The sequence below is a fragment of the Anomaloglossus baeobatrachus genome, chromosome 9 (assembly GCF_048569485.1).
Source record: "Anomaloglossus baeobatrachus isolate aAnoBae1 chromosome 9, aAnoBae1.hap1, whole genome shotgun sequence".
NCBI lineage: Eukaryota > Metazoa > Chordata > Amphibia > Anura > Aromobatidae > Anomaloglossus > Anomaloglossus baeobatrachus.
In genome coordinates, this window is record NC_134361.1 from 220,404,376 (window position 1) to 220,419,119 (window position 14,744).

At 49.3% G+C, this 14,744-nt stretch overlaps 1 protein-coding gene across 2 annotated transcripts in view; it reads right to left on the bottom strand.

Moving 5' to 3' along the window:
- Positions 1–14,744, bottom strand: part of LOC142251610 (vacuolar fusion protein MON1 homolog B-like) — a 66,208-nt gene that overhangs the window by 7,253 nt on the left and 44,211 nt on the right. For both annotated transcript variants that reach the window (XM_075324575.1, XM_075324574.1), the window contains exon 2: positions 2,964–3,041. In XM_075324575.1, coding sequence (XP_075180690.1) covers positions 2,964–3,018 — 55 coding nt within the window. In that variant the 5' untranslated portion in view covers positions 3,019–3,041. The remainder of the gene's footprint in view (positions 1–2,963; positions 3,042–14,744) is intronic.

Genomic DNA, 14,744 nt, shown 5'->3' on the forward strand with positions numbered 1-14,744 from the left:
CGAGCCACCTGATCACCAAATCCCCACTATCCGGGGCCTTCCCTACCTGCGGAGGGACTGACACCTGGCTGCCCCACACCATCTGCCCCGGTACTCCCATCGGCAGCGGCGGTACTCCCCTTTACCGCAACCCGCAGGTGGCGTCACGAACATTCATCCCCTGTAAATACCCCCTTTACATTTGAGTGGCCGCAAGCCCTTGGGTCCGAAGACCCTCGAGTCACAGCAACCCCGGATCCGAGCAGTTCGACTGCTGCAGGGGCGGCACATGTGGCCCCTTTGTATTAGAGAGCAACCATCTATGGAGAAGACACAGGACATACACATCTGCGTGTCCCATCCAGAGAGGTACAGATCAGCATATGGTCACCAACGTGGGTTTGGAATGGGTCTGCTCCATAGAATCTTTCTATTCATTTCTACCTATGATTTCTGACGCGGCTTCTGCTTGCAGTCATTGGTTTCGCCCACCTGAAAAAATGTCATGTGAACACAGCCCTAGAAAGCTCAGCTGTGGACTCTAATGCGCTCTATGGAGAAGAAAGGTATCACTGCATGCAGCAGTATATTCATGACTAACAATGGACACCTCGTGGAAACCCAATAAATATAATGAGTCAATAAAGTCCTCCGTACACCACCGGGCCATGATTGATCGGTCAGAGGATTTTGGCTTCAGGAAAAGACGATGCAGAAATGAACAGCGCATAAGAGAAAGTGATAGAAAAGGACAGCCGGTCCCTGCCTATGGTCAGCACCAACGTCTAAACCCTCTGAAACGTCTTTCTTCTACTGAGGAAATATTGGGAAATATTCAGTTTTAGAGAAGTTCCTCCACATCAGCACAAATCAGCTTGGACCTGGGATCCTGCCTCTGCACCGAGGGGAGCGCGAGGTCTGAAGAGCCCCGGGCACCGAGGGGAGCGCGAGGTCTGAAGAGCCCCGGGCACCGAGGGGAGCGCGAGATCTGAAGAGCCCCGGGCACCGAGGGGAGCGCGAGGTCTGAAGAGCCCCGGGCACCGAGGGGAGCGCGAGGTCTGAAGAGCCCCGGGCACCGAGGGGAGCGCGAGGTCTGAAGAGCCCCGGGCACCGAGGGGAGCGCGAGGTCTGATGAGCCCCGGGCACCGAGGGGAGCGCGAGGTCTGAAGAGCCCCGGGCACCGAGGGGAGCTCGAGGTCTGAAGAGCTCCGGGCACCGAGGGGAGCGCGAGGTCTGAAGAGCCCCGGGCACCGAGGGGAGCGCGAGGTCTGAAGAGTCCCGGGCACCGAGGGGAGCGCGAGGTCTGAAGAGCCCCGGGCACCGAGGGGAGCGCGAGGTCTGAAGAGCCCCGGGCACCGAGGAGAGCGCGAGGTCTGAAGAGCCCCGGGCACCGAGGGGAGCGCGAGGTCTGAAGAGCCCCGGGCACCGAGGGGAGCGCGAGGTCTGAAGAGCCCCGGGCACCGAGGGGAGCGCGAGGTCTGAAGAGCCCCGGGCACCGAGGGGAGCGCGAGGTCTGAAGAGCCCCGGGCACCGAGGAGAGCGCGAGGTCTGATGAGCCCCGGGCACCGAGGGGAGCGCGAGGTCTGAAGAGCCCCGGGCACCGAGGGGAGCGCGAGGTCTGAAGAGCCCCGGGCACCGAGGGGAGCGCGAGGTCTGAAGAGCCCCGGGCACCGAGGGGAGCGCGAGGTCTGAAGAGCCCCGGGCACCGAGGAGAGCGCGAGGTCTGATGAGCCCCGGGCACCGAGGGGAGCGCGAGGTCTGAAGAGCCCCGGGCACCGAGGGGAGCTCGAGGTCTGAAGAGCTCCGGGCACCGAGGGGAGCGCGAGGTCTGAAGAGCCCCGAGCACCGAGGGGAGCGCGAGGTCTGAAGAGTCCCGGGCACCGAGGGGAGCGCGAGGTCTGAAGAGCCCCGGGCACCGAGGGGAGCGCGAGGTCTGAAGAGCCCCGGGCACCGAGGGGAGCGCGAGGTCTGAAGAGCCCCGGGCACCGAGGGGAGTGCGAGGTCTGAAGAGCCCCGGGCACCGAGGAGAGCGCGAGAGGTCTGATGAGCCCTTGTCATATGGACGCAGCGAATGAATGGAAGCTGAGACCCCATTATATGTAGGAGATGACCCCAATTCCAAGTCTCCAAAGCACCAAGGTAATGAAAAAGGCCGATATCAGAGAGAAGACCATGTGCTGGGGGTGATGAGACCTGCTGCAGGAAGGCAATGGTGTGTCCTGCAGGGTTTACCGTATGTTATGTTAATACTGTACAGAATGCACCACATTGAGATGGAGATCTCCTCTCCGGCCTCTTGTGAGGTGCAGGACACAACCCCCATCATTATTAGGATGGACCTCTTTATACAGCTCAAATGGAGTGTGAACCTGTCCTCAGAAACAAAGACTTCTCCTAAATGCAAGGACTCCATCCGTAGAAAGATGAAGACCACTGGAAACCCCTGACCCTCTACCCATACTGGACCTAAGACCTGTCATTGTCAATAATCCCCCCTTAATGCTCCAGTAGCTCTTGTTAATTGGGAATGGCCAAAACTCAGCAGATTCTTCAATATGGTAGCTGCCGAAAAAAAAAAACAAAGTGTAGAAACGCAAGAACGGATTTTATTTGGTCCCTGCACTCCCCACAAAAAGTGCTTTAAAAAGAGATCAAAACGGCACAAATACTGCAAAATGGTGTCAATAAAAATGTAGACATAGCTTGTAAAAACCCTCACACAGCTCTACCGGCAGAAAAATAAGACATGGCGGGTCTCTGATCCCTGTTCTGGTTGGAGATTCTCTGTAAAGTCGCTCCACTAATGTTCTACCATCCTCCCCATAATATGGACACATCTGATGGAAATCTTCAGAAGACGACTTGCTGGAGAGTGCTATGGCTGGAACCTTGCTGGCAGCTCTGCTGAGAACATGGATCATTTTTGCTGAATTTTACCCCGTTCCTCACTGTGAGCCCAATGATGTGATTCTCCCATTACTCACCAGCTTCCAGCTCCCCCTTTTCTCCGTTGGCTGGATTGGGTGCTTCTTCGGCCATTATCCCCACATCTCCGCCAGCACCTAACAATAGAGACAAACAGACACAGGCTCAGTCACTGGAGAGGCGCAATGCACGAGATTTACCACTGTCTATTGTATTCCCGTCTGCACGATTGTTTGTAACACAAGCAGCCGTCTCCATGTTCTGTGCAAACTGGATGGACTTCTATTCTTTATACAGTGTGTCCACCCATATATACAATATATATACAGTGTGTCCACCCATCTCCTGTATACACCGCACCTATATACAGTGTGTCCACCCATATCCTGTATACACCGCACCTATATACAGTGTGTCCACCCATCTCCTGTATACACCGCACCTATATACAGTGTGTCCACCCATCTCCTGTATACACCGCACCTATATACAGTGCGTCCACCCATCTCCTGTATACACCGCACCTATATACAGTGCGTCCACCCATCTCCTGTATACACCGCACCTATATACAGTGCGTCCACCCATCTCCTGTATACACCGCACCTATATACAGTGCGTCCACCCATCTCCTGTATACACCGCACCTATATACAGTGCGTCCACCCATCTCCTGTATACACCGCACCTATATACAGTGCGTCCACCCATATCCTGTATACACCGCACCTATATACAGTGTGTCCACCCATCTCCTGTATACACCGCACCTATATACAGTGTGTCCACCCATCTCCTGTATACACCGCACCTATATACAGTGTGTCCACCCATCTCCTGTATACACCGCACCTATATACAGTGTGTCCACCCATCTCCTGTATACACCGCACCAATATACAGTGTGTCCACCCATCTCCTGTATACACCGCACCAATATACAGTGTGTCCACCCATATCCTGTATACACTGCACCTATATACAGCGTGTCCACCCATATCCTGTATACACCGCACCTATATACAGTGTGTCCACCCATATACTGTATACACCGCACCTATATACAGTGTGTCCACCCATCTCCTGTATACACCACACCTATATACAGTGTGTCCACCCATATCCTGTATACACCGCACCTATATACAGTGTGTCCACCCATATCCTGTATACACCGCACCTATATACAGTGTGTACACCCATATCCTGTATACACCGCACCTACAGTGCCTACAAGTAGTCTTCAACCCCCTGCAGATTTAGCAGGTTTACACATTCGGAATAACTTGGCATTGTGACATTTGGACTGTAGATCAGCCTGGAAGTGTGAAATGCAGCAAAAAAGAATGTTCTTTCTTTGTTTTTTGTTTTTTTTAAATTGTGAAAAGTTTATTCAGAGGTCATTTATTATTCAACCCCTCAAACCACCAGAATTCTGTTTGGTTCCCCTAAAGTATTAAGAAGTATTTCAGGCACAAAGAACAATGAGCTTCACATGTTTGGATTAATTGTCTCTTTTTCCAGCCTTTTCTGACTAATTAAGACCCTCCCCAAACTTGTGAACAGCACTCATACTTGGTCAACATGGGAAAGACAAAGGAGCATTCCAAGGCCATCAGAGACAAGATCGTGGAGGGTCACAAGGCTGGCAAGGGGTACAAAACCCTTTCCAAGGAGTTGGGCCTACCTGTCTCCACTGTTGGGAGCATCATCCGGAAGTGGAAGGCTTATGGAACTACTGTTAGCCTTCCACGGCCTGGACAGCCTTTGAAAGTTTCCTCCCGTGCCGAGGCCAGGCTTGTCCGAAGAGTCAAGGCTAACCCAAGGACAACAAGGAAGGAGCTCCGAGAAGATCTCATGGCAGTGGGGACATTGGTTTCAGTCAATACCATAAGTAACGTACTCCACCGCAATGGTCTCCGTTCCAGACGAGCCCGTAAGGTACCTTTACTTTCAAAGCGTCATGTCAAGGCTCGTCTACAGTTTGCTCATGATCACTTGGAGGACTCTGAGACAGACTGGTTCAAGGTTCTCTGGTCTGATGAGACCAAGATCGAGATCTTTGGTGCCAACCACACACGTGACATTTGGAGACTGGATGGCACTGCATACGACCCCAAGAATACCATCCCTACAGTCAAGCATGGTGGTGGCCGCATCATGCTGTGGGGCTGTTTCTCAGCCAAGGGGCCTGGCCATCTGGTCCGCATCCATGGGAAGATGGATAGCACGGCCTACCTGGAGATTTTGGCCAAGAACCTCCGCTCCTCCATCAAGGATCTTAAGATGGGTCGTCATTTCATCTTCCAACAAGACAACGACCCAAAGCACACAGCCAAGAAAACCAAGGCCTGGTTCAAGAGGGAAAAAATCAAGGTGTTGCAGTGGCCTAGTCAGTCTCCTGACCTTAACCCAATTGAAAACTTGTGGAAGGAGCTCAAGATTAAAGTCCACATGAGACACCCAAAGAACCTAGATAACTTGGAGAAGATCTGCATGGAGGAGTGGGCCAAGATACCTCCAGAGACCTGTGCCGGCCTGATCAGGTCTTATAAAAGACGATTATTAGCTGTAATTGCAAACAAGGGTTATTCCACAAAATATTAAACCTAGGGGTTGAATAATAATTGACCCACACTTTTATGTTGAAAATGTATTAAAATTTAACTGAGCAACATAACTTGTTGGTTTGTAAGATTTATGCATCTGTTAATAAATCCTGCTCTTGTTTGAAGTTTGCAGCCTCTAACTTATTTGCATCTTATCAAACCTGCTAAATCTGCAGGGGGTTGAAGACTACTTGTAGGCACTGTATATACAGCGTGTCCACCCATATCCTGTATACACCGCACCTATATACAGTGTGTGCACCCATATCCTGTATACATCACACCTATATACAGTGTGTCCACCCATATCCTGTATACACCGCACCTATATACAGTGTGTCCACCCATATCCTGTATACACCGCACCTATAAACAGTGTGTCCACCCATATCCTGTATACATCACACCTATATATAGTGTGTGCACCCATATCCTGTATACACCGCACCTATATACAGTGTGTGCACCCATATCCAGTATACACTGCACCTATATACAGTGTGTCCACCCATATCCTGTATACACCGCACCTATATACAGTGTGTCCACCCATATCCTGTATACATCGCACCTATATACAGTGTGTCCACCCATATCCTGTATACACCGCACCTATATACAGTGTGTCCACCCATATCCTGTATACACCGCACCTATATACAGTGTGTCCACCCATATCCTGTATACATCGCACCTATATACAGTGTGTCCACCCATATCCTGTATACATCACACCTATATATAGTGTGTGCACCCATATCCTGTATACACCGCACCTATATACAGTGTGTGCACCCATATCCAGTATACACTGCACCTATATACAGTGTGTCCACCCATATCCTGTATACACCGCACCTATATACAGTGTGTGCACCCATATCCAGTATACACTGCACCTATATACAGTGTGTCCACCCATATCCTGTATACACCGCACCTATATACAGTGTGTCCACCCATATCCTGTATACATCGCACCTATATACAGTGTGTCCACCCATATCCTGTATACACCGCACCTATATACAGTGTGTCCACCCATATCCTGTATACACCGCACCTATATACAGTGTGTCCACCCATATCCTGTATACATCGCACCTATATACAGTGTGTCCACCCATATCCTGTATACACCGCACCTATATACAGTGTGTCCACCCATATCCTGTATACACCGCACCTATATACAGTGTGTCCACCCATATCCTGTATACATCGCACCTATATACAGTGTGTCCACCCATATCCTGTATACATCACACCTATATATAGTGTGTGCACCCATATCCTGTATACACCGCACCTATATACAGTGTGTGCACCCATATCCAGTATACACTGCACCTATATACAGTGTATCCACCCATATCCTGTATACACTGCACCTATATACAGTGTGCACCCATATCCTGTCCACCGCCATTAACTTGAGAACGGCGGCAGCTATAGGAATAGAAGTGGTGTCTAGGTATAGTAAAGTAGCCATGCGCTACGCAATGACACCACCTATAGCGCCACCTGGTGGAAAACAACGGAGTTAGCATTTTTATCTCAAAAACGGAACGAGATAGAGAAAAAAAGTGAATTACAAAGTTGTAGGGCATCATCAATTCAATAGGAATCCACACCTTGCATACAGAAATGCTATGATATGAAACCCATGACCCCCCCCAATACATTGAATGCTGGTCCCGCATATGGCGCTCATTAGTGGCCCCCGTCAGCTGCAATGCACATCTGGACTCTGCACAGCATACTGTATCTTGCTGCAATGCACATCTGGCCTCTGCACAGCATACTGTATCTTGCTGCAATGCACATCTGGCCTCTGCACAGCATACTGTATCCTGCTGCAATGCACATCTGGCCTCTGCACAGCATACTGTATCCTGCTGCAATGCACATCTGGACTCTGCACAGCATACTGTATCTTGCTGCAATGCACATCTGGCCTCTGCACAGCATACTGTATCTTGCTGCAATGCACATCTGGCCTCTGCACAGCATACTGTATCTTCCTCCAATGCACATCTGGCCTCTGCACAGCATACTGTATCTTGCTGCAATGCACATCTGGCCTCTGCACAGCATACTGTATCTTGCTGCAATGCACATCTGGCCTCTGCACAGCATACTGTATCCTGCTGCAATGCACATCTGGCCTCTGCACAGCATACTGTATCTTGCTGCAATGCACATCTGGCCTCTGCACAGCATACTGTATCTGGCTGCAATGCACATCTGGCCTCTGCACAGCATACTGTATCTGGCTGCAATGCACATCTGGCCTCTGCACAGCATACTGTATCTTGCTGCAATGCACATCTGGCCTCTGCACAGCATACTGTATCCTGCTGCAATGCACATCTGGCCTCTGCACAGCATACTGTATCCTGCTGCAATGCACATCTGGCCTCTGCACAGCATACTGTATCTTGCTGCAATGCACATCTGGCCTCTGCACAGCATACTGTATCTTGCTGCAATGCACATCTGGCCTCTGCACAGCATACTGTATCTGGCTGCAATGCACATCTGGCCTCTGCACAGCATACTGTATCTGGCTGCAATGCACATCTGGCCTCTGCACAGCATACTGTATCTTGCTGCAATGCACATCTGGCCTCTGCACAGCATACTGTATCTTGCTGCAATGCACATCTGGCCTCTGCACAGCATACTGTATCCTGCTGCAATGCACATCTGGCCTCTGCACAGCATACTGTATCCTGCTGCAATGCACATCTGGCCTCTGCACAGCATACTGTATCCTGCTGCAATGCACATCTGGCCTCTGCACAGCATACTGTATCTTGCTGCAATGCACATCTGGCCTCTGCACAGCATACTGTATCTTGCTGCAATGCACATCTGGCCTCTGCACAGCATACTGTATCTTGCTGCAATGCACATCTGGTCTGTGCACAGCATACTGTATCTTGCTGCAATGCACATCTGGCCTCTGCACAGCATACTGTATCTTGCTGCAATGCACATCTGGCCTCTGCACAGCATACTGTATCTTGCTGCAATGCACATCTGGCCTCTGCACAGCATACTGTATCTTGCTGCAATGCACATCTGGCCTCTGCACAGCATACTGTATCTGGCTGCAATGCACATCTGGCCTCTGCACAGCATACTGTATCTGGCTGCAATGCACATCTGGACTCTGCACAGCATACTGTATCTTGCTGCAATGCACATCTGGACTCTGCACAGCATACTGTATCTGGCTGCAATGCACATCTGGCCTCTGCACAGCATACTGTATCTGGCTGCAATGCACATCTGGACTCTGCACAGCATACTGTATCTGGCTGCAATGCACATCTGGCCTCTGCACAGCATACTGTATCTTGCTGCAATGCACAGCATACTGTATCTTGCTGCACGCTGTGCAATATGGCAGGTGACACGTCTGCACAATCATCTGTGATACGTGGTGGTAGGTCCTGCAATGTTGGGGGAGGGGTCGCATACACCGGCTGTGTGATGTGACCTCACAGAAAGAAGTCCAATGGGGACAGGTCAGGTGAGCGGAGGCCACTCCACACAGCCACCATACCCAATGACTTGTAGGAAGGTCTCCATGAGGTGTCGCTTCACGTCCGCAGCCTTGTGAGGTTTACACCTTCTAATCATAGCATTTCTGTATGCAAGGTGTGGATTCCTATTGAATTGATGATGCCCAAAACTTTGTAACTCACTTTTTTTCTCTATTTCGTTCCGTTTTCGAGATAAAAATGCTAACTCCGTTGTTTTCCACCAGGTGGCGCTATAGGTGGTTTCATTGCGTAGCGCATGGCTACTTTACTATACCTAGACACCACTTCTATTCCTATAGCTGCCTCCGTTCTCAAGTTAATGGCAGTGGACAGGATATGGGTGGACACACTGTATATAGGTGCGGTGTATACAGGATATGGGTGGACACACTGTATATAGGTGCGGTGTATACAGGAGATGGGTGGACACACTGTATATAGGTGCGGTGTATACAGGATATGGGTGGACACACTGTATATAGGTGCGGTGTATACAGGAGATGGGTGGACACACTGTATATAGGTGCGGTGTATACAGGAGATGGGTGGACACACTGTATATAGGTGCGGTGTATACAGGATATGGGTGGACACACTGTATATAGGTGCGGTGTATACAGGAGATGGGTGGACACACTGTATATAGGTGCGGTGTATACAGGAGATGGGTGGACACACTGTATATAGGTGCAGTGTATACAGGAGATGGGTGGACACACTGTATATAGGTGCGGTGTATACAGGATATGGGTGGACACACTGTATATAGGTGCGGTGTATAGAGGATATGGGTGGACACACTGTATATAGGTGCGGTGTATAGAGGATATGGGTGGACACGCTGTATATAGGTGCGGTGTATACAGGATATGGGTGGACACACTGTATATAGGTGCGGTGTATACAGGAGATGGGTGGACACACTGTATATAGGTGCGGTGTATACAGGATATGGGTGGACACTGTATATAGGTGCGGTGTATACAGGAGATGGGTGGACACACTGTATATAGGTGCGGTGTATACAGGATATGGGTGGACACACTGTATATAGGTGCGGTGTATACAGGATATGGGTGGACACACTGTATATAGGTGCGGTGTATAGAGGATATGGGTGGACACGCTGTATATAGGTGCGGTGTATACAGGATATGGGTGGACACACTGTATATAGGTGCGGTGTATACAGGATATGGGTGGACACGCTGTATATAGGTGCGGTGTATACAGGAGATGGGTGGACACACTGTATATAGGTGCGGTGTATACAGGAGATGGGTGGACACACTGTATATAGGTGCGGTGTATACAGGAGATGGGTGGACACACTGTATATAGGTGCGGTGTATACAGGAGATGGGTGGACACACTGTATATAGGTGCGGTGTATACAGGATATGGGTGGACACTGTATATAGGTGCGGTGTATACAGGAGATGGGTGGACACACTGTATATAGGTGCGGTGTATACAGGATATGGGTGGACACACTGTATATAGGTGCGGTGTATAGAGGATATGGGTGGACACACTGTATATAGGTGCGGTGTATAGAGGATATGGGTGGACACGCTGTATATAGGTGCGGTGTATACAGGATATGGGTGGACACACTGTATATAGGTGTGGTGTATACAGGAGATGGGTGGACACACTGTATATAGATGCGGTGTATACAGGATATGGGTGGACACTGTATATAGGTGCGGTGTATACAGGAGATGGGTGGACACACTGTATATAGGTGCGGTGTATACAGGATATGGGTGGACACACTGTATATAGGTGCGGTGTATACAGGATATGGGTGGACACACTGTATATAGGTGCGGTGTATAGAGGATATGGGTGGACACGCTGTATATAGGTGCGGTGTATACAGGATATGGGTGGACACGCTGTATATAGGTGCGGTGTATACAGGAGATGGGTGGAAACACTGTATATAGGTGCGGTGTATACAGGATATGGGTGGACACACTGTATATAGGTGCGGTGTATACAGGAGATGGGTGGACACACTGTATATAGGTGCGGTGTATACAGGAGATGGGTGGACACACTGTATATAGGTGCGGTGTATACAGGAGATGGGTGGAAACACTGTATATAGGTGCGGTGTATACAGGATATGGGTGGACACTGTATATAGGTGCGGTGTATACAGGATATGGGTGGACACACTGTATATAGGTGCGGTGTATACAGGAGATGGGTGGACACACTGTATATAGGTGCGGTGTATACAGGATATGGGTGGACACACTGTATATAGGTGCAGTATATACAGGATATGGGTGGACACACTGTATATAGGTGCGGTGTATACAGGAGATGGGTGGACACAGTGTATATAGGTGCGGTGTATACAGGAGATGGGTGGACACACTGTATATAGGTGCGGTGTATACAGGAGATGGGTGGACACACTGTATATAGGTGCGGTGTATACAGGAGATGGGTGGACACACTGTATATAGGTGCGGTGTATACAGGAGATGGGTGCACACACTGTATATAGGTGCGGTGTATACAGGATATGGGTGCACACACTGTATATAGGTGCGGTGTATACAGGAGATGGGTGGACACACTGTATATAGGTGCGGTGTATACAGGAGATGGGTGGACACACTGTATATAGGTGCGGTGCATACAGGATATGGGTGGCCACACTGTATATAGGTGCGGTGTATACAGGATATGGGTGGCCACACTGTATATATAGGTGCGGTGTATACAGGATATGGGTGGACACACTGTATATAGGTGCGGTGTATACAGGATATGGGTGGACACACTGTATATAGGTGCGGTGTATACAGGATATGGGTGGACGCACTGTATATAGGTGTGGTGTATACAGGATATGGGTGGACACACTGTATATAGGTGCGGTGTATACAGGATATGGGTGGACACACTGTATATAGGTGCGGTGTATACAGGATATGGGTGGACACACTGTATATAGGTGCGGTGTATACAGGATATGGGTGGACACACTGTATATAGGTGCAGTGTATACAGGATATGGGTGGACACACTGTATATAGGTGCGGTGTATACAGGATATGGGTGGACACACTGTATATAGGTGCGGTGTATACAGGATATGGGTGGACACACTGTATATAGGTGCGGTGTATACAGGATATGGGTGGACACAGTGTATATAGGTGCGGTGTATACAGGAGATGGGTGGACACACTGTATATAGGTGCGGTGTATACAGGATATGGGTGGACACACTGTATATAGGTGCGGTGTATACAGGAGATGGGTGGACACACTGTATATAGGTGCGGTGTATACAGGATATGGGTGGACACACTGTATATAGGTGCAGTATATACAGGATATGGGTGGACACACTGTATATAGGTGCGGTGTATACAGGATATGGGTGGACACACTGTATATAGGTGCGGTGTATACAGGAGATGGGTGGACACTGTATAATAGGTGCGGTGTATACAGGATATGGGTGGACACACTGTATATAGGTGCAGTGTATACAGGATATGGGTGGACACACTGTATATAGGTGCGGTGTATACAGGATATGGGTGGACACAGTGTATATAGGTGCGGTGTATACAGGATATTGGTGGACGCACTGTATATAGGTGTGGTGTATACAGGATATGGGTGGACGCACTGTATATAGGTGCGGTGTATACAGGATATGGGTGCATACACTGTATATAGGTGCGGTGTATACAGGATATTGGTGGACGCACTGTATATAGGTGCGGTGTATACAGGAGATGGGTGGACACACTGTATATAGGTGCGGTGTATACAGGAGATGGGTGGACACAGTGTATATAGGTGCGGTGTATACAGGATATGGGTGGACACACTGTATATAGGTGCGGTGTATACAGGACATGGGTGGACACACTGTATATAGGTGCGGTGTATACAGGAGATGGGTGCACACACTGTATATAGGTGCGGTGTATACAGGATATGGGTGCACACACTGTATATAGGTGCGGTGTATACAGGAGATGGGTGGACACACTGTATATAGGTGCGGTGTATACAGGAGATGGGTGGACACACTGTATATAGGTGCGGTGCATACAGGATATGGGTGGCCACACTGTATATAGGTGTGGTGTATACAGGATATGGGTGGACGCACTGTATATAGGTGTGGTGTATACAGGATATGGGTGGACACACTGTATATAGGTGCGGTGTATACAGGATATGGGTGGACGCACTGTATATAGGTGTGGTGTATACAGGATATGGGTGGACGCACTGTATATAGGTGTGGTGTATACAGGATATGGGTGGACGCACTGTATATAGGTGCGGTGTATACAGGATATGGGTGGACACACTGTATATAGGTGCGGTGTATACAGGATATGGGTGGACACACTGTATATAGGTGCGGTGTATACAGGAGATGGGTGGACACACTGTATATAGGTGCAGTGTATACAGGATATGGGTGGACACACTGTATATAGGTGCGGTGTATACAGGAGATGGGTGGACACTATAATAGGTTCGGTGTATACAGGAGATGGGTGGACACACTGTATATAGGTGCGGTGTATACAGGATATGGGTGGACACAGTGTATATAGGTGCGGTGTATACAGGATATTGGTGGACGCACTGTATATAGGTGTGGTGTATACAGGATATGGGTGGACGCACTGTATATATGTGCGGTGTATACAGGATATGGGTGGACGCACTGTATATAGGTGCGGTGTATACAGGATATGGGTGGACACACTGTATATAGGTGTGGTGTATACAGGATATGGGTGGACGCACTGTATATAGGTGCGGTGTATACAGGATAACGGTGGACACACTGTATATAGGTGCGGTGTATACAGGATATGGGTGGACGCACTGTATATAGGTGTGGTGTATACAGGATATGGGTGGACGCACTGTATATAGGTGCGGTGTATACAGGATATGGGTGGACACACTGTATATAGGTGCGGTGTATACAGGATATGGGTGGACGCATTGTATATAGGTGCGGTGTATACAGGATATGGGTGGACGCACTGTATATAGGTGTGGTGTATACAGGAGATAGGTGGACGCACTGTATATAGGTGCGGTGTATACAGGATCTGGGTGGACACACTGTATATAGGTGCGGTGTATACAGGATAACGGTGGACACACTGTATATAGGTGCGGTGTATACAGGAGATGGGTGGACGCACTGTATATAGGTGCGGTGTATACAGGAGATAGGTGGACACACTGTATATAGGTGTGGTGTATACAGGATATGGGTGGACACACTGTATATAGGTGCGGTGTATACAGGATATGGGTGGACGCACTGTATATAGGTACGGTGTATACAGGATATGGTTGGACACACTGTATATAGGTGCGGTGTATACAGGATATGGGTGGACGCACTGTATATAGGTGCGGTGTATACAGGATATGGGTGGACGCACTGTATATAGGTGCGGTGTATACAGGATATGGGTGGACGCACTGTATATAGGTGCGGTGTATACAGGATATGGGTGGACGCACTGTATATAGGTGCGGTGTATACAGGATCTGGGTGGACACACTGTATATAGGTGCGGTGTATACAGGATAACGGTGGACACACTGTATATAGGTGCGGTGTATACAGGAGATGGGTGGACGCACTGTATAT